We start from the raw sequence: 25,980 nt of genomic DNA, 5'->3' as shown, positions 1-25,980 counted from the left end.
GTTCCAGGGCAGTCCTCATAAGGGGGAGCGTTCAGAATCTCATGTCCCAGGACGTTTATCATTCAGCACTTTTGAGACAAGGTCTTCAGATAAGCCTTGAATTTGCTAAAATCTTCCTGCCTCAGCTTCCTAAGTGCTGGGACATAGGCCTATACTTAGACATGACCTTGAGGCTTTTTGTTTTTGGAAAGGGTCTTCACTATGTAGCTTGAACTTAGAGATCTCTACCTGCCTCTGCCTTTCAAGTGTTGGGGTGATTATTTTTATTCTTTTCAAGTACTGGTGATTGAACCCAGGGCACCTCACATGTTACACAAGTGCTGTTCTACAGAGCTACAGCCTCAGCCTTTCCATGTTTTATCTTAGTTTGGAGACAATGTGACACTTGGGTTAGGTGCACTGCCATGTCTGACTTCTGTTTTAACTTTCAGTTAGGTGATAGATCTCAGTAAGTTTCCAATGCAGGCCTTGAGCTTTTGATTACCCTTTCTTAGCCTCCTGAGGATGCTGGAATTAGAGGCCTTTGCTATAAGGTACAACGAACTCTTATTTAATAAGCCACCTGTATGTATACTTGCTTCCTTGCTGAAGGTTCAGAGATGCTAGGGAGAACACTGCAAGTGGAGGGAGTATGTATCCTGCTGGGAGTCCTCTAGGAGACAGGGACTTGGTTTTCCAAGCAGGGGACCTTAGTGGATGGAGATGTGGTGGGGCAGAAAAGCCGCAAAAGGGGCAGAGTGAAGAGGGGGTATCGGAGGAGGCCAGGACTCAGGCAGCTAGCTGCAATGATGTCTTGGAGTAACAAGGTCCGAAATGTATAGCTGTGAATCTCGAGTCTTAGCAATAGGAATCTGAGGCTGGGGTAGTGAGGGCGCGTTGTGTCTTTAATGATGTGTACTCCCACAGCCCACCTCTTCTCTGTCTTGCATCTTCACAACACACAGCTCAGGACAGTGACACAGCAGCTTCATCAGGCTGCACTATGTACTGGAAGGGGGCCCTCTCAATGCTCATTCCTGTGGTCACTGCATTCCTTTTAGCCAAGACCCTTCAATGGCTCCTAATTTCACTATTGCTAACATTTCTTTTCTGACATTTGAGATCTTTCCCACTCCCAATTCATGCGGTCCCTTTTCCCTAAATCACACATAGGCTGAGGGGCCATCCCCCGCTTTAGTCACCCCTCCTTGGCCTGGCGCTGATGACTACTCTAGACAAACACTGCCTCAGCCTTTCAGCAGCAGGCCAAAACCACAAACTCAGCATCACCTCCAATACCCTGGCCCCCAGAGCCTGCTATGACTAGCTCTGCAGCCCTCCCAACAGTTACTGGAGACATGTTCTGTGGCAGGCACTAGGGATAATGGAATGTTAGCAACCAGGCTGTGGCGGGCTGAGTGAGTCCTTGAGTCAGTGTTCCTTACCTAGGAGCAACTCCACCTTCCTGAACTGCCTACATCTGTGACTGGGGCCTGGCTTAGGATCAGGCAACCTAGACAGTGCCCATTGCTTAGCACCTTGTGCACCAGTTCCTGTTGATGCAGCCTTTGAGAGGATAAAAATGAGGGAGCGGACTGTAAAGTAGGGTTGTCAAGTCACTTAGCAGGGGGTAGCCCTGGCTAGCCTGTTGCTTCCCAAGCACCAGGAAAGTCATTCTTTTTTTTTTTTTTTTTTTTTGGTTTTTCGAGACAGGGTTTCTCTGTATTGTTTTGGAGGCTCTCCTGGAACTCGCTTTGTAGACCAGGCTGGCCTCGAACTCACAGAGATCCACCTGCCTCTGCCTCCCGAATGCTGGGAATAAAGGTGTGCGCCACCAACGCCCGGCTCAGGAAAGTCATTCTTGAAGCAGATGTTACTTGAATAAATCCTACAGCTTCCATGTAGAGGAACAAGGATAGGTGAGCCATTGATGGATCAGAGTGGCTGGGAAAGTGTGACAACTGTGCTAACAGCAGTTGTCTGGTCAGAGCTAGGGTGAACACCACCATTATACTTTTCTTGGTAGTGACAGGGGTTAGAGCATACTGAACTCAAACTTGTGGCAACCCCGCCTCTGCCTCATAACCACCATGGCTGGTTTAAAACCCCATAAATCATGTGTATGAGTGTATGTCCTATGTATCAGGTGCTTGAGGTCATCAGGTCTCCTGAAGCTGGAGTCCAAGGTGACTGTGAGCCTCTTGACCTGGGTTCAGGGAACTCCACTCCAGTCCTCTGGGATAGCAAGTGCTCTTAGCCAGCTCTCTAGTCCCAAAGATAAAAAACAAAACAACAAAAACAAAGCAAACCCCCCCCCCAAAAAAACCCCACATGTGTTTGCATGTGTCCAAGTGCCCTTAGAACTCAAAATCTTCTCATGGAGCTTGTTATGAGCTGAGTGCTAGGAACTGAACTTGGGTCCTCTGCAAGAGTAGTACTCTCAGCCAATAAGCCATCTCTACCCCTTAAAAAATGTTACAAGTTTTTTGTTGTCTTTTTTTTGGCACTTCATTTCTAAGTGCTGGGATTCAAGGCATGTGCCATCATACCTGTTTGGCTCCCTCCCAACTCCCAGTGCCGCCCCCCCACTTTTATTGAAAGTAGACCCCCAACATACCATTTCCCCTCCCTCTACTCCTCCAGGTCCTTTCTGCTTCCCCTCCTATCCTGACCCACTCCCTTTCAGCCTCCTGTAAGAAAACAAAAAGGGAACCAGGGAGCGGTGGTACATGTCTTTAATCCCAGCGCTTGGAAGACAGGGGCAGGTGGATCTCAGTGAGTTTGAGGCCAGGTTGGTGTATAGAGTGAGTTCCAGGACAGCCAGGACTGTTACTGGAAACCCTGTCTCAAAAAACAAACAAAAAAAAGGTCCAAGGTTCTAAGGGATAATAAGGTAAAAACAAAACTAATACATTCGAGTTGGACGAAAGAAACAGAAGGAAAAGAGCACAAGAAAGAACCAGAGACCTGCTCGTTCACATACTCAAGAATCACACAGACTACACTGGAAGCTGCAATAGATCTGTAGAGGACCTGGTGCAGACCTGTGCATACCGCTTCACTCTCTTGAGTTCATATGAGCTTTGATCATGTTGACATAGAAAGCCTTGACTTCTTGGTGTCTTCCATCCTCTCTGGCCTTTGCACTCTTTCTGCCTCCTCTTCATGGGATTCCCTGAGCCCTGAGGTATGACATCTTGTTTAAGGCTGAGTGTTCCAAAGTGACTGAGGTAGAGAGGGCCATTAGGAATCATTTTGTTGCCACTTTTTTTTTTTTATAAAGGAACACTGATATTTGGTTTTGCCCTAGGTCCCTGTGTTAGCTAATCTCAGATTCTTGGTCACCCTAGCAGTACTGGGTATGGGTTTCATCTTGTGGAGTGGGCCTTAAGTCAAGTCAGATATTAGTTGGTTCCTTAACACAAGTTTTGTGCCACCATTGTAGATCAAAGGGTTGGTTGTTTTGTTAGCATGCCGAGTACCTTCCTGCACCAAAGACGCCTGTACTGCCAGTAGGCGTGAAGGCTCTTTTGTAGCCATCAGCTCAACTTCTCCCTGTCCAATGGTTTGTGTAGGTGTTGTCTTCAGCAATGAACCCTTGCTACCAGATTATGTAGTCTTGGCAACATCCTGGATTGTTTGGGGATCCCCATGGGACTTTTTTGGCCAACAGCTCAATTAGATGCAACACAATTCCAGTACTGGAAGTTTCACTTGGTGATGAGATAGCCAGTTGAGGTTCTGTCTCCATTATTTAGTGATTCCATTTAGATCACTTTCATGGAGGTATATATTTTAGGAAGATCCTACTATATTTAGGTTCATACTACCCCTCAAATGGCTCTTAATTTTAGCTGTCTCTCTCCTTGTATTCCCTCCCTCATCCCTCTGCCCTCGATCCTTCTGTTCCATCCCCCCACCAATCTATCCGTAACTATTCTAATCTCCCTTTCCCAATGAGATCTATCTGTCCTCCCACCCCATCCCTTGCTGTCTACCTAACTGCCGTGGTTCTTTGGATTGAAGCTTGGTTACCACTGACTCAAGAAACAATATCCATATACACCACTTGGCTCTCTTATGATCACATTTCACCCTCACAACCCAGTGGGTAGGCACTGCTACCACCCCAAATTATAGGAGAGACAGATAGGAAAGCTGCATGCTTTGCTCTGGTACCAACTGCTAGTTGTTAAGTGTGGGAGGCATTGAAAATGGGCATCCTTGGGTAGCAGTATCCTAGCTTAAGAAGCAGGAACAGTGATGAAAGAAAGGTTCTACTCAGTCCCATAGTGGGCCAAGGCCAGCCAAGCCTTGAGGTCAGGGGATGTCAAAACAAGGTAGAGTCCAGCACAAGAAAAATGCTGAATCCTGAGTTCTTCTGGAACTTTCTAATGTACCCAGAAAAAAAACAAAAAACAAACAAAAACAACAACAACAACAAAAAAAAACCATCTGAACTCATAGGATACAGACAGTATCAGAAATGTCAGGTGTATCTCTTGAGTTTTGAGGTCAGCCTGGTCTACAAAGCAAGTTCCAGGAGAGCTGGGGCTGTTACAGAGAAACCCTATCTCAGAAGATGGGGGGTGGAGGAAAGACAGACTCAGAAAAGGCTAAAGCCCAGAAAAAGACAAAAGCAGTCAGAGAATCACCCTAGGCAGGAATTAGCTCAGATGGAAGCAGAAGTAGCAGGCACCATTTTGTCCTCCAGAGGGCACCTGATACCAAACAGAGAAGCTGAATGAGACTTGGGAGGTAAAGTATAGCCTCAAACTACAGCATCAGTGAAATTAAGAATTAATGCTAGTACAGAAAAGACATACAATTTTCACACGCCCAGGTATGTTAATGTTGAAACTTTGTAAGAAAATAAAAGTTACTAGGAAAACATATAGCCTAAGGCCATTCCGTGGCTGAATGTTCTTAGTAAAACCACTCAGTGGAGAAGAACCAAGGATGTCTATACACTATTGCTGGCACTCAACTGCAACCAGTATGGTCACTTAGACATTCCTGGGGCAGAAAAGATGGACGCAACTGGCTTCATGGAAGGGTCTAACTGCAAGCCCTTCGAGACTTCTGTACTAGAATCTTTCTCCTTAGCAGTCCACCTCCTTCCTGATTTGTCCAATCTCATGCTCTTCTGGTCATAGCTCCACTGCCCCTTCCCCAAAGTTCTGGGGATGGGGGAGGAAAGAGAGAACATGTGTGGTGCATTATGATACCAAAGCCTGCAGCAGGCTACCTGGCATACACATTGTCACCACCATACTATCTTGCCCAGGTCTAGTCCAGCTTGAGTCAGAAAAGGAATATAGCATTTTTATTAACTACTTTAAGTAGAACAAACTAAATACGTATTTAACAGTTTTGGTTCATTTATACAGTACATTAAATAAGTTATGCAGAATTAAGTAACAAAAATTCCTATTGAGTCAAATGACAAAGCACAGAAAAATCAGATTCAAATGTGTCCTGTGGGTGGCTTTACATTCATCACCCACCTCTGCAAACCATGCTTGGAGGCTTGGCTTTCTATTTACATTATTGGTTTTCTGTAGGGATGGAGCCTTTGCAGCCTCATCAGGAACTTGGAAAGCCACAGGAGTGGAAGAAGGCCTTGTATCAAACAGCCCTTTCAATCATTCACCAGAACAACTGTTGCAGCTTCTCCCTGACAGCTACAAGGCAGGGACTGGGCTGTCCCTGACAGACACCAGCTGCACATGCCCTATTTGGTATAAGCACTGACAGTATACACTGGGCAGCTGGAGGCCTGACAAGATGGGGTCTGAGTGGGAAGCACCACCTACCTCTTGGGCTGTGAAAGGAGAGATTGGAGGGTCAAATCATCGCCCACCATCTCAACTTCTTCCTGGCTCACACTTACTCCATCATCTTTGGAAATGGGTGTCAACACATGAGGCAGAAGCAGGTAGTTCAGCATTTTGGCTTTACAAGGGAATATACTTGAGTGGGCAGGCTCTGCTAAGCAGCTGCCAGGTCAAGGATCTTCCACAGCTGGCCACCTGGCCCACACTGGCCAGCTCAGTTCCTTCTGGCTTTTCTCACATTTGGTTCAAACATGCCACCACCCAGTTCTCTGCAAACAGCTAACATTCATCAAAGCACATTGGCTTGGTCTTCTGAGCCAGGAGCCTGGAAACCTTGGTTCTAGTCCAGTTCTGAAGAAAGCCTCCAAGATGTGTCCTATTTGTAATGGTTTATTCAACCCACAATCCCGTCTGCAGTTTCCAGGACGATGGCCATCTGCTCATTCCGTATGCTCCACTAACACACACTTGCGGTTCCGCTGAGTCTTCACATACTTGCTGAGATAGCTTCAGAGCCACACAGAAAAATGACTTCACCCTCTATAAGCAGATATGGGTCACTTCATCTTTTGGGACAGGGCTATACAACTAAAATGTAGTTATCCCTTCTAGAAGCTAAAGATGCTAGAGTTGATATCAAGAAGTGAAGCACCGCCTGGGAACCAAATGGGTAAAAGAATCCACACTGCTGAAGATAACAGCCAACGCCCTGAGCAGTCCTGAGCAGGGCAGATGTTTCGAGACATTTAGTGCATCAAGAAAAAGCCATGCAGTCTGTGCCCTCATCACTACCTGCTGGCACGAGCCAGTCTGACAGAGCTGCAAGGGACCCTTCTTCAACGTGATTTTTTTTGGGGGGGTTGAGATAGGTCTTATGTAACTCAAGCTGGCCTCATAATTGCTATGTAGTTAGGGATGATCTTAAACTTCTAGTTCTCCTACTTCAACCTCCCAAGTGCTGAGATTACAGATAAGCTGGTTTATGTCATAATGGGAATCAAATCCAAGACTTCTGCATGCTAGCCACACTATCAAATAAGCCATATCTCATCTAACTTCCACAGCATCCTACCTACCAAGTCTTCACTATTTGCTGGAGTGAGGGATGGTTGCATAACTCCAGTCTGACTACTTTTGGTATTGTCTGGCTCCTGCAATTTTATCTCTCACCTGGTAGAGGATGATAAAGCTCTGATTTTTTTTTGTTCCCCAAATAGTTACTGCAGAGTCCAGACCTCGGAGCAGCCTGACTCAGCTGGTTCTTCTTTTCTTAGTGTGGATGAGTGGAAGCTTTATGTTTACTTCCAGTCTAGTAATGGACCATATCAGCAGACTAGAAATGAAGTGGTGAGGAGGGGCCAGACTCACTCCAGCTGCTACCCTAGGTAGACTAGGGAGAAGTTGGAGAACTGCAGAAGGGAACTCCTTGAATCTGAAAAGTAAGTCCTAAGCAAATACCACTTAAAGAGTCATGCTGACCAGAGTCAAGACAGTGACAGGTCTGAAAACTGAACTATATAGTTTGCAGTACTGTCGGTACAGTGAAGGGCACAGAAGCCAAACAGTCCCCAAACAGGACTATAGAAACTCAGAATCTGTCAGGGCAACCATGTAGCCCACAAAAGTAGGCCAGGTCCTTACCCCAAACTTTTGCTGTAGAAACTGATCTCCAACCTGGTAAGAAGTAGTGTGCTGGTTTTAGCTCTTTATTCTAACTACCTGGAGTAGTCCTGTGGCTCCAAGATTTTAACACTCAGGTGTTTATCCAATTTACTAATGAATAACCAACCCAGGTTACACCAGGAGACATTCTCAGATTCCCAGAAGCCTGTGATCTTGTCCTGACACAGCTTTATGCCTGGTACTAACTCTACTTAGTAAAGCAGAGTTGTCCCCGGTGGCTAGGATACTCAACAGCAGGCTGATGGGAATGTGGCCAGGGAGGCCAGGCTGCACTAGATTGTCTGACAACTAGTGGGTCTTGGGTATTCCATGCTGAAAAATGATTTTAAAGGTCTAAGTGTCTAAAACAAAATCCTTGTTCAAATAAAGTAGGGACTCAAAAATCTTAAAATCAGCAATAACTGTATGCAAGGACAATGACATCCATGCTTTTATGGGGCAAGGGCTAATATTCAGACTTGGTCATTGTACAGAAGGTAACCACAGCTTCCAAAAGCCAACAGGATCAAAGTTGATAACTCATCCCAATTGACTGCACAGGGTAAGAGGTTACTGGATGGAAGGAGAAAGGTCCTGGAACTCCTAACAAACCTCAAACAGCAGTAGAAAAGGTGTGAGAGGCAATACTTAGCCTGATAAATAGGGTACAGATGATGTTCTATTTGGAGAATCAGGTAATTGGAAAAATCCCTGAAAATGGGAAAAAAAAAACTGGCCAAGCTTTTCAAAACGGTTTCCACACTTCACAAACCCTTTGTGAGCTGTGAGGGATGCAACCAAACATATAACACAGAAAAAGGAGGCTGAGAATGTCCACCTGAAAAAAGCCCATGAAGTGGCATAATGGCATAAAACTAGGTATGAATAATCAGTGTCAGGAGCACTGCACAAACTGTAGCTTGACAGGTGCCAAACAGAACCTATGGGCAAGAGACAGCCCCAGTGATCCAGACATGCACAGTGAGAGATAAAAAGACACAACAAGATGACTAAACAGTCAAGCAAGGGCAGAGGGTTTTGCATTTCCAAGAGGTGATGCACTCAATATCTTAGTTTGGCCAGCATGCTCAAAGAAAAGACTAGCACAATGGTTTCATCCTCTCTCAGACCAATCCATGCGATGGAGATTATTTTTTGCACAAGCAAAATCAAGTGAAACACTGGAGCTGGGAGGTGGGTTCCGAACTAATGTGGAGCTGGCCAGGTTGGAAAATCTTGTCCAAAATGATCTATGATGCTTGGGGAAGACTGCTTTGATTTTTACCATTATTAGAGACTTTACTGAAGTGGTGGCTCCTTTCTGGCATGTCTGAGCATCTTAGCAGGTCTCAGTGGCTCAGGAAGGAGTCCTGAGTACTGCTTTTTGGCTACTTGAGTCTGTTAAACCAATCAGTGCCATCTGAGGGTGAAGATGCGGCTCAAGAAATCTGTTTGGGGACAGAGGGAGGAAAGGTCTCCTCCCTTAGCCTGCTACCAGCCTTCAGGCCTCTACTATGGATGGTATGGGGCACAGGTGCCTGGTGGACACTACTGACAATCTGCTGATGCAAGGAGTTGGAGGGAGCTGGTGGTCTACACTGAGAAGAGGCAGGTTATACCAGGTTTAGCTGGAAGAGAAACATCTGGAAAGCCATGGAGGAGGTTCAAGCTACTTTCTGTGTGCAGAGAATGACACCCCATTTCTCCCAAGGACACGTGGCAAATCCTAGATAAGCTGTGGAGTGCCTCTTGGATGCTTCCTGCCAATTCATTTCTTGCTGATGACTCAACAGCTACTTGTTTTAATCGCCAGCTCCCTGGTGCAAGCATTCTGCCATGTGGAGTGGTCATTAGGACGGTGGAGTCTGTAGCTCAGAGTCCATTGGCATCAATGGCTGTCACAGAGGCAGGTGTTGAGGAACGTGAGGTGGTGGCTGAGGTCTTGTCCAGGGCTGGGCTGGGTACACTGCAGTCAGCAGACCTGGCTGAGCCCCGCCCTCCAGGGAGCAGTGGTCGGCTCTGGCTGTGAGGACTGTGGCCATGCAGACTCTGGCCACAGAGACGGTGGTGCCGCTCCCAGTCCTTGTGCTGGCAGAAGGAACCACAGTAGCGAGCAATATTGCAGCCACTGCACGTCTCACTGGCTTTTCGGCCACAGTTCCAGCAGTTCTGCAAGATACAGGCATCAGTTAGTGGCTGCTGATATCTTGAGGGGCAGGCTTGCCACTGTCACTTGTTATCTGCATGGTAGAGCAAGGGTCGTGGAGCTACACACCTGTGCGTGAATCCTCTGAGGATGACCTTTAATTCCTGATCCTCCTGCTTCTCCCTCCCAAATGCCAGGATCATGGCCACATGTCACCTGGCCCGGGTCTCACAACTATCTTCTGAAGACCACACATCCACATACGAGGCTTGAACAAACATTTTCTATAGCAACCAATGGAGGAACCATCTTCACCGTTTTTTACTGACAATACTCTATCCTCCCCACCCCGCATCACCCCCAAAAGGATTTCTCTATGTAGCCCTGGCTGTCCTGGAACTCACTCTGTAGACTAGGCTGGCCTCAAACTCACAGAGACCTGCCTGCCTCTGCCTTCGAATGCTGAGATTAAAGGTGTTTGATCTCTTAAAATATTTTTAAAGGAATATAGAAAAACAGATATTTTTTTCCCAAAGTTACCGGCCAGGGAACCAGGAAGGATGAAAAGGGCGGTGGCTGTACGACTGCTTCCTTTGTCCTCTGTGCCTATTTCCTTCACTGTCATGTCATAGTGCAGATGGGCTGAGGGGAAGCTGTAGTCTGTTGTCAAGGCCACTCAACAGTGCGTTACCTGCTCGGGGAGTTTTCTTACTGCTTGTTATATTTATTCAGAGTGGGGCAAGTAATTCTGAGGCTCAGCAGAAAGTACCAACTAAGAACAGTAATTCTATCACAGAACATAAGAGCTCAAGGAGCAGCCAGGAAAGCATCAGGACAGTCACCAAGTCCTAAACATACAACTTACTAACATCTCTAGGTGACTGGGAGCAAAGACAGCATTAAAAACAAAATGAACAAAAAAATCCTACCCCTGTGTAGCCCTACCATTAACTCCTAAGTCCTTTACTACCTCTGGGAGGAATACATTAGTGATGTGAATATTTTACACCCAAAGATTCCCAGGACCTACTGGTAAAAGTTTTTTTGTTTGTTTATTTTAAAGGTTCTAGTTTTGGAAAGCTATCAAGGACAGAGCAACTAGCCTTCTTGCTTACAAGGACACCAGAATGGCAGATTCCATCTGAAAAGCCTGACTACAATACTAGCTAGGGAAGAAAGACAGCCTTCTCCCTAAAACCAGGACGCTTGACCAGAATATAAACAGGCCTACTGGCTCCTTCCCAACATTGTAATATGGGAAAACTGAGGCCCAGATGTGCTAAGATTAGACTGTCATCAAAGGGTTGGCTATTCAAAGCCTAGAACCTGGGTTTCCTGAGGCCCAGATACTCCATACACAGACTTTCTTCAAAGCACGTCAAAAAAGACCACCTTTTAACTCAGGCTTCTTGGGAAATGTACTATAGGGACAGTAAAACCTTGCCACTATCAGCATCAGAGGACAGAATTAGAGAACAGACATAATTGTTATGTTACATTTACACATCTTCAGGCAAAATGTGTTCCACAGACTGGAACACTGGGAGTCTGATGAGCTGCAAGGACCAATACCTCAACAAGTTGATAGCACTTGTGAGGAACAAGTCAGGAGATGCCTACACAGGTTGCTACTATATGCTGCCTCTCTCTCCAGGTGGCTCTAAGGACATCTAAGAACCTGGTCAGAATACCAAGCCACCAACATTTCCATCTTGGCTGCCACTATTTAACAATATCTTCATGTTATATGAAATACAGTAGAGTAAAGTAAGTAGTCTCCAGAGACAGGCTCCTAGTATGCAGGTACAATATAGTTAGTGTCAGGAGGACTTGGGTGAAGGAGTGGCACTGGCCTGTAGTTTCAGCTACCCGGGAGGCTAAGATTTCATTTGAGATCAGCCTGGGCAATATGGTAAGTAAGACAACTTCTTGAAACAAACAAGGGTTTATGCCAGGCTTGGTGGTGCCTGCCTATAATACCTGCATTTGGGAGATAGAAGCAGGTAAGTCAGATGATACAGCCTTGGTGATACAATGAATTCAAGACCAGCCTAGACCATGAGACCCTATCTTAGGGACAACCCTCAGCCCCAAATAAAAACAAAATGTTTACAGTTTAGTCACCCTTCAGATTAGCATTCCTCAAAACCCAAGCCACAGACTTGGCTCTTCTGTAATTACTGTGTGAAGGTCACAAACCTCCTAAGTCACTAGTTACAGAAGTCAGGATTACAATTCTAGGATCTCCTTTGCTAAGAAGAGGCCACTAATTATATCAGCATCTCAGGTAACCTCTATCAGAATTACGTGGGACTTGTCAAAAGCCTTGGATTCCAACTTAAAACTTTTGGCAGCCCTGGCCCACTTCATGGTCAATTGCTAATTTATTGTATTTGCCAGAAAAAGTGGAGATGTGGACAGAACATGCCTTGTTGGATAGATGACACCCCCCCCCCCACACACACACACTCCATTCCAGGCAGAGTGCTAGACGGTGGTGGCACATGCCTTTGATCCCAGCACTCAGAAGACAGGGGCAGGTGCATTCCTGCGAGTTCAAGGTAAGCCTGGTCTAGGGAGCAAGTTCCAGGACAGTCAAGCTATACAAAGAAATCATGTCTCAAGAAAAACAAACAAACAAAAATCTTCCCAGGCATAAAAGCAGCCCAGGCCTTGGGCAATGCTGCCAAGAGTAGGAGCTGCTGTAATTTACACACCACTGAATAGTATCACATGTAAACTCAGTTTATCTTCCAAAAAGCTATCAGGTCAAAAAGTCAGGGCAGAAAATTGAGTAGCAAGCTTCTCCTGTGCCACACAGCTTCTCATGAGATGGAAAAACTGCTATTTATCCAGCAGGATTTCTTGACATGCAAAAGAATCAGCATTTCTGTTCTACTGTAAACTCACCAAACATTTAAGTTGTCTGTTCTTCCTTTTGAAGTGTAAATTTGCCAGGATCCATGCTGGCATTCATCTCACCTGTAGACTACTTTTAGTTAGCTGCTTAACATTATTTCTTATGTTTTAAGCCTAAGAAATGACTAAAATGATAAGGTTGGTATGATGGTACACACCTAAAATCTCTGCACTGAGGAGACTGAGGCAGAGGGATTGCCCAATAACAACCAGGATTATATAGTACCAGGCCAGACTGGGCAATAAACAAAGAATCTGTCTCAAAAAAATCCATCACCCTTAAAAAAAAAAAAAAGACAAGACTAAAATGAAAGCTACAAGCTAGGAGTGGTGGTATACATCTTTGATCCCAACACTTGGGAGACAGGTAGATCTCTGTGAGTTTGAAGCCAGCCAAATCTGCATAGCAAATTCTAGAACAGTCAGGGCTACATAGAGAGATCCTGCTCGCAATAAACAAACACACAAACAAATAAATTCGCTGAATTCAAATATTCTAGTGCTAGGGCTGAATGCATGTATCCACAGTTTATCAACTCGGTGAGACCATGCCTCAAAATAAAAACAAGAAAAGATTGGATGCAATTAAGAGGTAGCACACTTGCCAAACATACCCAAGGCCATAAGTACTGGGGGATGAGTGGCAGGTTGAAGAACTTTTTATTTTTTGTCTTTGTGACCCATCTCCCCCTATCATCTTGAACTCTAAATACTCTGGTCTCAGGCTCCTTAATGTTAGGTTTACAGGCATGTAAACATCATGCCCACTTTTATTTTTCATTGTATTGAAGCATCACCTAGTTTTGGGCTCTGGATAGGGCACTGGGTGGCCTATTTATCTGTGACTTTTATAAATTGAGAATCAATATCTACCTAATGAGATTACTGTGAGGATTAAAAGGAGGCACACATCCGTATGCACACAGTGAGCCCATTACAACTATACCTGGGACAAACTTCTGCCTTTATGGAAGCTAAAGCAATATATTGTATGTGATAGACTATAATGAATCCAAAAGAATGATTTATTATTTCAGCGTATCTTAAAGCAAGAAAAAAGTCTTCTGGTATTGGCTAAAAATCCTATCATCTAGTGGACTATTTGGACCCAGTACCTCAGTAGTAAGCAATGGGCTTGCTCCCTTTCAGCCACCCAGCCCAGCCCAGCCCAGCCCAGCCCAGCCCCACAGCACAGCACAGACCTCTGTAGACTCTTCTTGCTCATTGATGACAAGGAAAGCATCTTCCGCAGCCTGCCTTTTGACATCTGCTATGGTTTGCTCCATTCGAGCTCTCTCAGTTGCAATCACTTCAAAGGCTTTTTGTTCTGCCTCAGCTACAGCCTTTTGTACCTCTGACATGGCCTGAATTTTCACCTTATTCACAGCTTCTTCTGGAAGAAAGCAACAGTAAAATCAACTGGCAGAGAAATCTTTTCCCTCTTAAACCACAACATTGGAGGGTAGTAGGGTTCAAGGAGGTAGGGTTTAGTACATTCTCACTATATAATCTAGGCTAGCCTCAAACTTGGGATTTTCTATTTCTGCTTCCCAAACAAGAAAACTTGAAAAGAAAATCAGAATTCAGCAAATGTTGTGACAGTGTGGACATAGTATGATATCGGCAAAGAGACTAAGCAGAAATAAATTCAACTTCTGTCAAAATGAAGGAAGAGCTAGGTACTTTATACTTCAATGGAAGCCAGTAGAAGGGCGTTAAAAGGCCTAGAGGGACCCATTCCAAACTCCTGACCTGCCAAGAATCAGGCAGGCAATTCAGGCCAGGAGATGTGCAGACCAGCCAGAGTGAGAATAGGAGAAGCCAACAATTCCACAAGGAGGACATTATGGACAATTGGAAGGCTGGTTACAAACCTTTCCCTAGTATATGGGTTCCCAGCTTGCATAAACTAATGAGTACAGACAGCTTACCAGTAGACAGATACACACCTGTTTTCTTCCAAAACTCCACAGGCACATATCCTGTTCCTGGCCTACTGGTGAATTCTCGCTGAGAATCTACATAAGAGATAAAGAGCAAGGAATCAGAAGCTTTCTTTACCCAGTAATCAAAACCCAAGTTCTTATAGAAGCTAGGCAAATGCTCTAAGAATAATCTCTAACCCTGACACAGAATTTATCAGACTTATTTACCACCTAGATCCAAACCTGTATGCTTGTTTAGTGCAAAACATATTCAGAATAGGATCTAGCTTCAGATTATGAAACAGTATACTCAACTTTATATCTAAGTAGGTAAGCATAAATTTTTTTCTGGTGTTGGGGATCAAACCTAGGCCCTTGTTCATGATAGATGAGTGCTCTACCAGTGGGTCATATAAAACTTGGGACATCATATACATGAATTCAGTGTAGCTTGACTAGGGATCAAGCCCCAGGCTCATTTCTGTCACTTTTAGAAAAAGTGCCCCCATGTTACTCAGGCTGCCTTTGAATTTTGTAGCTCAGGCTGCTTTGAACTCATCTTGCTTCTGCCTCTCTAGTAACTGGGATTATAGGCCTTGCTAACAAGTTCAGACTGAAAATGTCAAAATAAAAAACTGGGGGAACTCTCTTTAATATGAACATAGAAAAAATTTGTAAGACAGTACTAATTTGCTAGTAAGTGACCCTACAAGAAAATCTATAAGAAAAACAAGGAGGAGAAAGTGTTTCTACAATTTTATCTTTCTGTACTATATGATCTGGGCTTTTCTGGGGGTGGGGGGAATAACGTTTTAGTATGTCACAATTCAGGAGGGCCTCAAACTTAAAATCCTCCTGCCTCAGCTTTCAGGGTGCTACTGCATATGACCTTTGCTGAAAAGGAAACAATGCAACAGGAAAAGAAGGGGTCTAGGATACTTTATTAAATACAGAAATCATTTACTGGGGAAGCTGGGAAGCACTCTGCTCTCCGAAGCAGGGTCAGCATCCAAAAGAGAGTTCTTACTTTCTCTTCCTTCTAAACATCTCTTGCCCTTCCCATGTCCCTGTCCACGCCCCAAACAGGTGTGGCCAGCATCTCGGGTACATGAGCTTTCCCCTATACTTTACATAGTGCAATTACTTGTAAAATAGCATTTAACTGTAATCATGTTCACATGATTGCAAGTGAACATTGTAGTGTTCACTTGTAATCCCAGCATGAAGGAGGGAGAGGCAGGCAGATCAATTTGAATTTGAAGCCAGCTTTGGGCTATAAAACAAGTTCTAGACTAGCTAGAGAGACATGTCTCAAAATCAAAACAAACAAAAATAGCACTTAAAAAAAAATCACCTGTTCTACAAAGCAAGTTCTAGGCAAACCAGAGCTATACAGTGATGCCCTGTCACATACACACAAAAGGTGAGAGAGAGATGGCTCAATGGGTAACTGCCTGCCATGCAAGCTTGATGAACCAAGTTAGATCACTGGGGCCCAAATAAAGGAGAATTAACTCTCAAAATTGCTGTATGACCTCCACAGGTACACTATAGTACATGTACCCTCCGTTTCCCCCACATACACCAGGCAGGCATATAAGCAATCACACATATGATTCTTAAAATAACAATAAAAATGTTAAAAAGTTTTTTTGAGACAAGGTCTATGTAATCCTGAGTGTCCTAGAACTCTCTATGAAGACTAGGCTGTCCTCTGCTGCCTCCAGAGTGCTAGGATTAAAGTCATATACCTTGCCAGCAAAAGACTTTCTTGGGAAGGCAAACAATGCCCAACACACTCCAGTGCAACTATTTAGTCCACACTGTGAATCCTGCTTCCCCCCCTCTTTTTTTTTTTTTTTTTTTTTTTTGGTTTTTCGAGACAGGGTTTCTCTGTGTAGCTTTGGAGCATATCCTGGCACTCACTCTGTAGACCAGGCTGGCCTTGAACTCGAGTGCTGGGATTAAAAGTGTGCACATGCCACCAATGCCCGGCTTCTGCTCTCTTTTAAAACTGACACACACTGAAAGAGAGATAAACTCTATTTATCTAAAAACACATTATTTAGTTTGTTTAAATACTGTATGATATAAATGCCCCATTCCTTCATTTTAGGAGAGGCACTGCCACTCATAACTAAACCTGCCTTTTAAAAATTATTCATTTATTATGCATAGTTTTTAAAAAATCTTTGTACATGCTTGTACCCCAGGAGAAGGCATCAGACCTCATCATAAACGGTTGTGAGCCACCGTGTGGTTGCTGGGAATTTAACCTCTGAACCATCTCTCCAGCCCCCAAACCTGCCATTTTTATTTTTCTTTAAATGATTTATATTTAGCCTGGAAGTGGTGGTACACACTTTTAATCCTAGTGCTCCAGAGGTAGAGGCAAGCAGATCTCTGTGAGTTTGAGGCCAGCCTGGTCTACAGAGCGAGTTCCAGGACATGCAGGGCTATACAGAGAGATACCGTCTACAAAAGCCAAAACAAACAAAAGATTTATATTTGATTTTCATTAAGTGTGTGTTTAGATGTGTCACTGTGATTGGTTTAATAAAAGATAAACAGTCAATAGCTAGGCAGGAGATATAGCATTCTGGACAGAGTGCTGGGAAGAAGAAAGGTGGAGTGCCAGCCATACCGAGAGGGAGCAAGACATGCAGGACAGGTAAAACCACGAGTCACCTGGCAACATGTAGATGACTAGAAATGGGTTAATATAAGTTATAAGAGCTAGTGGGACAAGCCTAAGCTATAGGCTGAACTTTTATAATTAGTAAGTCTCCGTATCATTATTGGGGAGTCAATGGTCCCAACAAAAAGTCTGACTACACGTGTATGAATTTGAGCCTGTATTAGTGCCCTGCTTAGGTAGGTCAGATTCCCTGAAGCTGAATTAAAAGTGATTGTGAGCCATGTAAAGTTCTGCCCCCTGGAAGAGCATCTAGTGTTTTTAACTATTGAACCATTCCTCTAGCCCCTACCCTACCATTTTTCCCCCTTCTCTTCCTCCCCTTCCTTTCAGATAGGGTTTCATGAACTTCAGACTAGCAATTAACTTTTGATTAAACTCTTGTCTCTACTTACCAAATGTTGTAAGTACAAGTGTACATTAAGTTTTTGGCTTTTGTGGTGCTAGGGACTAAAGCCAGGGTTTGGTGCATGTTAAGTAAACATTATGCCAACTAAGCTGTATCCCAGATAAATGACACAACTGAAATCAGACAGGTTGTCAATGTTCTCAGACTAATAGGAGACACTGGGATCCGTGAAACACTAAATCTAGAGTGATTAGAATTTATCGAATTGTCTTCATTTTGAAAGGGGGGGTGCTAGTAATGACTTTGACAGGTCATAAAAATAGTAACTGTCCCAGACACATTAGACAATATGGTCATCCCAGCTAGGCCCTCAAGTTAGGGTAGTTTGTACAGCGCACAGCAGTGTTTTACTGAGTGCTGTTAGCCTGCACTCAGCCACCCCAGCGGCACACACGCATTCTCATGGAAGGGATGTACGTGACTGTGGATGTCAATCTTCAGTCCAGGATCTCTAAGTCCCTTCAGGGAATATTTGTTAAGGGCTCAAATTTGTTAGAGTGACCCAAGAATTAGCCTCACTTGTTTTTGAAGTTTTAAATGAAAGGTGTGTGCTCGAACGTAAATTGTTTCTTGATATACCAGATACCCCATATAAAATGGTGCCAATTGATGACTGACTCAAGAGCTACGCCTGTGAATTAAAAGAGAAAGTGGTAGCCCTTAGCTATTTAGGATAGGACACACATTATTAATGCTGGCATTTCCTCAAAATTTTCTTCCAGTCCTTTTGAGACTAACAGCTGCCTTCTATGAAAAACGCTAGCACTGTCTGTCATAAGAAGAAATTCATTCTCTTTGATGAACATTTGGGAACTTTAAGTGGGTGGGTGGAGAAAGTGTGATCACAGATGGCCTGTCATTCAGCTGTGCCTTTGGATAGGGCACCTTTTCAGCTTCTGGGGGTAAATGACGGAACATTCTGGGGGATAACTCTTGCTTCCTGGATGTACCCTGGGGAGAAGAGCTACTCCTCTCTGCTGCATCATGAAGTACAACCCAGCTTTGCCTAAGCTAATCTTTTGAAGGCAGCTACCAGGAAGTAGAGAGTAACTGAGGAAAAGAAAGTAAAGAGGGGTGGATACCATCAAGAAGGAATATGGTAAGTGCAGCCATCAAAGTACCCAGTTACGATGTGATATACATAACTGGTACTCTTTTCTTTCTCCCTTATTGATCTCTGTTATTGCTGTGCTGAACTCAGGTCAAGCTAGGCAAGTACTCATCATTAATCTATGCCCCAGTCACCAAATTTTAGATGTCACCATTGTTTCTGGCTAATAACTCCTCCATTGGAGGCCATATAAGCCTGAATTTCTCCTCCCCTTACTCTTGTCTTCACTCTCAACCAAACTTTTCTACACTGGGACTGGGCCATAACAAAACCATAGGATTTGCTGATTATTCATGCTGTAATCTCAGCAAAGGCAGGGCTTAAGCTTAAATCTGAGGTCAGCCTAGACTACAGAATGAGAACCCATCTCAGAAAACAAACAATCAAACCAAACCCAAACTAACAAAACTGTTTGAATGGACCCTTGTCTGATAATACATTATACCGGTGGGTCTTGCCCCATCACCTAGACAAGGCATGCTGCAGAAGTTAAAAACAAAAAACAAAAAAACTGATGCACACAAGCCTTCCTTGATTCCCCCACCCAGTCTATTGTAATTCAACTGCAATGATATGGCCATGAGGCACAGGATGCATAAAGCTGGTTGGCTGAAATGTGCAGTTTCTGAGTGTGGCAGGTCTAGAGAAGCCCTGTGATCCTTCCCGAGACCTTGTGCTTTGTATCTCTTTATGTGTGTCCTTTGTAAACAGATAAGCTTGCTTCCCTGAGCCTGTGAGCAGCTTGAGCAAATCAATCAAACCTAAGGAGGGAATTGTGGGAAGCATGGTTGATAGTCAGCAGATCAGAACATGAACAGAAAAACCTGGTGCTTGCAAACTTGCATGGAGTGTAGCAGGGAGGAGTCAGGCTCAGTAAGTCATGGTCTTTGTAGCAGGGGCTAAAGACCGGAGTTCAATCCTGGAAACCACATGATAGATGAAGAATATTGAATATTGTAAGTTGTCCTCTGACACCCACAACACACCAATTTAACGACAACAACAAAAAGTAGTAATAAAGGGGATAGCAAGATAGCTCAATAGGTTAAGAGTGCCTGCTACCAAGCCTGGAGAACTAAGTTTAATTCCTAGAACCAGTATGGTGGAATGAAACAACAAACACCCTCCACAAACATGGCACACGAATACACATACAATTAAATAATATAGTTGGGCATGGTGGTGCAAACCTTTAATGCCAACACTTGAGAAATTGAGGCAAGAGGATTGAGGCCAGTTTAAGCTACATAGTAAGATTCTCAAAAAACAAACCAACCAAACAAGTGCTGCAAAATTAACAATGAACTCAGATCTATCTGATGTTTAAAGTGGAGTGAAAGTTGCTGTTCCTTCTAGGCTACCTCTTTCTATCCTTACCGTTGCTGAGAGAATCTGTACTCCCAGGGCTGTGCTGTCTGGAGACTAGCTCAGTCCCAGATTTCCTCATCTCTGTGTTTTCATTAAATCGCCTTTTCCAATAGTTGAGTTCTTCACGATCAGATTCTTGACAGCGCCTTAGAACTGCCATGGAGCGTCTCGTTTTCTCTACCATTTCCATAATGCAATTCAGGGCCTAAGCAGGAAAGAAAGTGAGGTAGAAATGAGAAATTTAAACAAGGAACAGTGAAAATCAAGGATGGACAAACCACTGGGGGGGGGGCACACTCACAGATTTTATAACCTTAGGAATAAAGATTATATTTGAAAGTCATTCTTATACATTGTTTTTAAAAATTAATTTATTTTATGCATGTGAATATTTGGTCTGCACAAACGTATGTGCCCATGTGTTGCCCTCAGAGATGAGAAGAGGGAACAAGAGCCCCTGGAACTAGAGTTACTGATGGTTGTGAGCTGCCATGTGGATGCTGAGAAGCAGGTCTTCTGCAAGAACAGCAAGAGCTCTTAACCACTGAGTCATCTCTATAGTCCCTTTTATACCTTTCATTTTATATACGCCACTATTTTTTCCTATCCATGGATGTACTGGTTCTAGAACCCTCCAGGAACACTAAAAGTCACAAGTACTCCAATTCCCTTGTATAAAATGTGTGGCATTTGCATATATCCTGTGCACATCTACTTATATACTTATGTCATTAAAAAAAAAAGTCTTTATATAGGCCAGCATGGCTCAAGAGGTAAGGTGTACTTGCTGCCCTCTGGAAATTACAGGGTGGAAGGAGAGAACTGAATCCTGACTCTCACATAACTCATTACGGCACATCATATCACACCTACATATGCAAAATAAGGTTTTTTTGTTTGTTTGCTTTTTTAATAAAAAGAAAACTGCTGGTCTGTAAGCTAACAGCTCACTGAGTAAAAGATGTTTTTGTAATAATGCAATCTGGGGCTGTCTCTGTGACAGACATATATGCATGCACACATACATACACGAATGCACTACCTACCCCTTAAGTAAGGACCATGGCCAAATAATGATGATAGTGATAGTAACAGTAATAATATCTGAGGTAAAGCCACAATATGCCATTTTCAAGTAGGCACTGCCTATTTTCAGGGAGAAGAGATGTTCTCTGATGGGAAAGAGAACACTAGTCTGTATCAGCACACTAATTCTATCTTGGATTTGTTTAACTTTCCATGTGCCACACTCTATAATAAACACTTTATGTATTATTACAAATAATGCCAGTCTTTTTCTTTCTTTTTATTTTTTTAAGGAGAGAGATTAAATAATTTTAGTGGTGAGTGTGTTTGTGTGTCTTCGTGAGCACATTCCATGACCCATGAGCGAGGTCAGAGGACAACCTGTGAAGAGTTGATTCTCCCCCACCCACCATGTGGGTTTTGGGAATTAAACTTAGGCTCTCAACCTTAGCTGCAAGTGCCTTGCCCTCAGAGTCACCTCACTGAACCTTACTGAGCTCACAAAGGCAGTAAGTAGCAAAGCTGAAGCCTTTACTCTAACCACCTATTACATGACTACCTGGTTTCGGAACTGGAGAGATCAGCCTAGCCCCAAGATCTGGGAGTGACTCTGCAACTCTTCACCTGTTCAAAAGTCATGCTTACTTCAAGCACACATGAACTACTGTCAGCATTAAGAATTAAAATAGCTGAATGCAGTGGTACATGCCTTAATAGGAAAGTAAAAAACAAAAGAGGGCGGGCAAAATGGTTAAGAATGTAAAGGGAGCTTGCTGCTAGGGCAGAAGTCTAAATAGTTGTTCTCTGAATCTCCACATTCAAGTCATGGCATGTACACAAATGTGCATGCATGCTAACGTTCATGTGCACACAAGTACACACCAAACCCCAAAACAAACAACAAAAAGCAAAACAAACAATAAAGAGTTAAAAGTAATAAGAACTTAGGGAAATTAAACATGCTGAGATTCTTACATGGTCAAGATGTTTCCATTCATCAGCCCATTCCCTTTCTGTCAAACGGTGGTCTACCAACTCATCTTGATAGCCTCCATTCAGATCTATTAGAAACAACAAGCGATTATATTTTAAAGAATACGGAGCAACTGAATTTTATCAAGTGTACACAACATAGTTATGTCAACTTAGAGCACACTACTAAGGGAGTAAGTTACCACATCTGGTATAAGACGCACAAAATGACACAACCATTAATGTTAACCAATAAATAGTTAGTATTCAGATCAAATAACTCCAGGAACTGGAAATATAGCTCAGTGATAGAAAGTTTATCTAGCATGCACTAGAACCTGGGTTCCATTCCCAGCACTTTTGGGGCAAGATTCCCAAACTCTTATCAATTCAGTTGTAAAGACAAATCCCAAAAGATAAACAAACACAACAGGTTATATCAGAAAAGAAAGTACACATAGATCATAAACAACTTCTAAAGATAGCCAATCTTCTAAGTTATTAGGGGCTATGGACTTTTCCTTTGTTCACATAAGCATTTCATATCCAACGCTCTGAAAAATAAAATATCAGAAGTATTCTGTTGAGTTGGCTGTATATGGTGGTGGCTTGAATAAGAATGGGCCCCACAGGCTCACATATTTGAATGCTTAGTCACCAGAGAATGGCACTACTTCAAAATATTAGAAGGTGTATCACTGGGGGTGGGCTTTGAGGTTTCAAAAGGCCAAGTCAGGCCCAGTGGCTCTCTCTTCTTTCCTGCTGCCTTTGGATCCAGCACCATGTTTACCTGCATGCTGTCATGCTTTCAGGGATTTGCAGCCAAACCTCTGAAACTTAAGCAAGCCCCAATTAAATGCTTTCTTTTATAATAGCTGTTGTGGTCATGGTCTTTTCACAGCAAGAAAACACTGACTAAGAAGTGTTGTAGCACACATCTTTAACTCTATTACATGCAAAGTAGAGGCAAGAGAATTGCAGTTTGTTCTACCACTAAGCTATACCCTAAACACTGTTATCTTTCATGACTATCTTCTAATGCCTAAGCACTAGTACATTTTATTGTAAATACTTGTCTATATTTTGGTTAGACTACAGATCCTAAATTTAGAGATATAAGGTAGGCTACAGGTTGTGTTCACGGATTTTACTTTACGAGAGTAAAGGGGAGTGGAATGTGATAGTTTGGTGAATGTGGACCAGCATAATAGGACAGACATTTCCTAATAGATCCAAGGAAAACATGGTAGGTGACCAACAGTTTCAAAGTACAATTCCAGATGTAGATATAAAGTTTTTCTAAAACTATTAGAAATACAAGTAAAATTTAACAAAAATTTATACCTACTGTCTTAGGGTTTTTATTGCTGTGCAGAGACATCATAACCACAGCAATTCTTATAAAGAAAATATTTAATTGGGGTGAATCACAGTTTCAAAAGTTCAGTCCGTTATCATCATAGTGGGGAGCATGACTGCATGCTGACTACATCTTGATATACAGGCCACAAAAGTCAACTGACAGTCATACTAAGGGAATCTTTCAGCAACAGACCTCAATGCCTGCTCACACAGTGAGTGACACATTTCCTCTTCCTCCAACGAGGTCATACTCCTAATAGTAACAATTCCCTTTGGGGGCCATTTTCTTTCAAACCACTACAACTAGCTTTCACCATTCTTCTTTCTCAAATGGGCAGAAACTGTGTATGAAGAGGGAGTGAAAAAAAATCAATAGCAAGTCTAGTTCTGAAAAAGAATTTAATGTTATTGTTTGTGTCTGTATGTGTATGATGATGTTGACTATGATGACACATGGAGATCAGAGAACAACTTTATGGAGTTAATTCTCTTCAGGAATCAAACTCAAGACTCAGGCTTACATGGCAAGTGCCTTTATTCACTGAGCCATCTTAATGACCCCCCCAGTCTAGCTAAACAAAAGGCACGAGAGAGTATGGAAGGACAGTAATAAAGGTTATGTACCATCACCTGATGCCAATGTAGGCAACCACAACATCAGGCAGCTTAGGAACTGAGTCTTGTCAAGGCCACTTACTAGTTATGTGACACTAGCCACGGTTGCCTTGATCCTCTCTGTATGGTTGTCTAGACCTTCTGGAAAGACTAAATCAAATAATTTGTGGTAGCTGAGACTCAGTAAATGTATGGAGACAATGCTCTCATGGCCTTCACCATTCAGTAAGAACTGCATGAAGCATGAGTTCCTAGTGAGGTTTATGCCTTGGGAAGAAGCTAGTCAGCCTAGGTCTGAGTGGGAAAGAGTCAATGTGTTCTCTACAAGGTACCCCTAACAAATGGAATGCAAGAGAAACCTGTCAAGATGGTAGCCTTTCTTTCTTTCTTTTTCTTTCTTTCTTTCTTTCTTTCTTTCTTTCTTTCTTTCTTTCTTTCTTTCTTTCTTCCTGATTGACACTGAGGAGTTAAACTCTAAAGATTCATTTACAAAAGAGAATATGACAAAAGCTCTTTTCAAAACTGATCTCAAATCAGGACTCTGAGCTTTTAAAATGGGAGTGTTTATTTCTAAATTTAATACTTACATAGGCCTATGCTTCAGGCATTTCAAACCTAACAAAAGAGCAGAGAACCTGGTAATGTTATCTTCATTCATTTCAGAAGTTATTACTCTCAAGACCTATGACAAGAACTTTTAAGTCTTTGAAGAAAGAAATTGAAGACATCAGAACATGGAAAGATATCTTATGCTCTTGGATAGGTAGGATTAACATGGTGAAAATGTCAATCTTACCAAAAGCAATCTATAGATTCAATGCAATACCCATCAAAATCCCAGCACAATTTTTCACAGACCTTGAAAGGACAATACTCAACTTCATATAGAAAAACAAAAAACCGATACCGAGAGCAACAATTAATAAATGGGACCTCCTGGAACTAAGAATCTTCTGTAAAGCAAAAGACACAGTTAACAAAACAAAACAGCTGCCTACAGAATGGGAAAAGATCTTGACCAACCCCACATCTAACAGAGGACTGATCTTCAAAATATACAAAGAACTCAAGAAACTAGACATCAAAAGACCAAATAATCTAAAAAGAGAACTCCCTCAACAGAGAATTCTCAAATGGCCGAAAGACCATTTGAAATGCTCACCATCCTTAGTCATCAGGGAAATGCAAATCAAAACAACTCTGAGATACCATCTTACACCTGTCAGAATGGCCAAGATCAAAGACTCTGATGACAGCTTATGCTGGAGAATGTGGAGAAAGAGGAACACTCCTCCATTGATGGTGGGAGTGCAAATTTTTACAGTCACTTTGGAAATCAGTACAGTGGTTTCTCAGAAAATTGAGACTCAACCTACCTTAAGACCCAGCAATACCACTTTTGAGCATATACCAAAGGATGCACACTCACACCACAAGGATATTTGCTCAACTATGTTCACAGCACATTATTCGTAATAGCCAGAACCTGGAATCAACCTAGTTCTCATCAGCCAAAGAATAGATAAGGAAAATGTGGTACATTTACACATGGAGTACTACTCAGTGGTAAAAACTATGACATCTTGAAATCTGCAAGCAAATGGACAGAACTAGAAAGAGTCATCCTAAGTGAGGTAACCCAGACCTAGAAAGACAAATATAATACGCAATCACTCACAAGGGGGTATCAGACATAAAGCAAAGGACAACCAGCCTACAGGTCACAACCCCAGAGAACATAGAGGACCCTAAGAGAGACATGTATGGATCCACCTAGGAAGGGGAAATAGACCAGATCTCCTGAGTAAATTGGGAGTGTGGGAGATAGGATAAGAATGGAAGGGAAGAGGGGAGGAGTGAAGGGGAGTGTGGGAAATGTATAGCTCAATAACGAAAAATGGGAAGAAGAAGAAGGAGAAGGAGAAGGAGAAGGAGAAGGAGAAGGAGAAGGAGA

At 43.0% G+C, this 25,980-nt stretch overlaps 1 protein-coding gene across 5 annotated transcripts in view; it reads right to left on the bottom strand.

Annotated features, from left to right (window-relative positions):
* The window catches only part of Cbfa2t2 (CBFA2/RUNX1 partner transcriptional co-repressor 2), a 103,196-nt gene that overhangs the window by 4,275 nt on the left and 72,941 nt on the right, over nt 1–25,980 (bottom strand). For 2 of the 5 annotated variants that reach the window (XM_005084647.4, XM_013124092.3), the window contains 5 exons: nt 22,053–22,138; nt 20,061–20,256; nt 14,493–14,561; nt 13,746–13,936; nt 5,291–9,647 (listed from right to left, as the gene is read on the bottom strand). In XM_005084647.4, the coding sequence (XP_005084704.1) occupies nt 9,351–9,647; nt 13,746–13,936; nt 14,493–14,561; nt 20,061–20,256; nt 22,053–22,138 (839 nt within the window). In that variant the 3' untranslated portion in view covers nt 5,291–9,350. Of the gene's footprint in view, nt 1–5,290; nt 9,648–9,753; nt 9,909–13,745; nt 13,937–14,492; nt 14,562–20,060; nt 20,257–22,052; nt 22,139–25,980 lie in introns of those variants that run through there. The other 3 variants (XR_005871607.1, XM_021235631.2, XM_040732976.1) reach the window with 3 other exon arrangements.

This window comes from Mesocricetus auratus, unplaced genomic scaffold (assembly GCF_017639785.1).
Source record: "Mesocricetus auratus isolate SY011 unplaced genomic scaffold, BCM_Maur_2.0 Super-Scaffold_100028, whole genome shotgun sequence".
In the NCBI taxonomy this organism is placed as follows: domain Eukaryota; kingdom Metazoa; phylum Chordata; class Mammalia; order Rodentia; family Cricetidae; genus Mesocricetus; species Mesocricetus auratus.
This window is presented reverse-complemented; position numbering and strand designations above follow the sequence as displayed.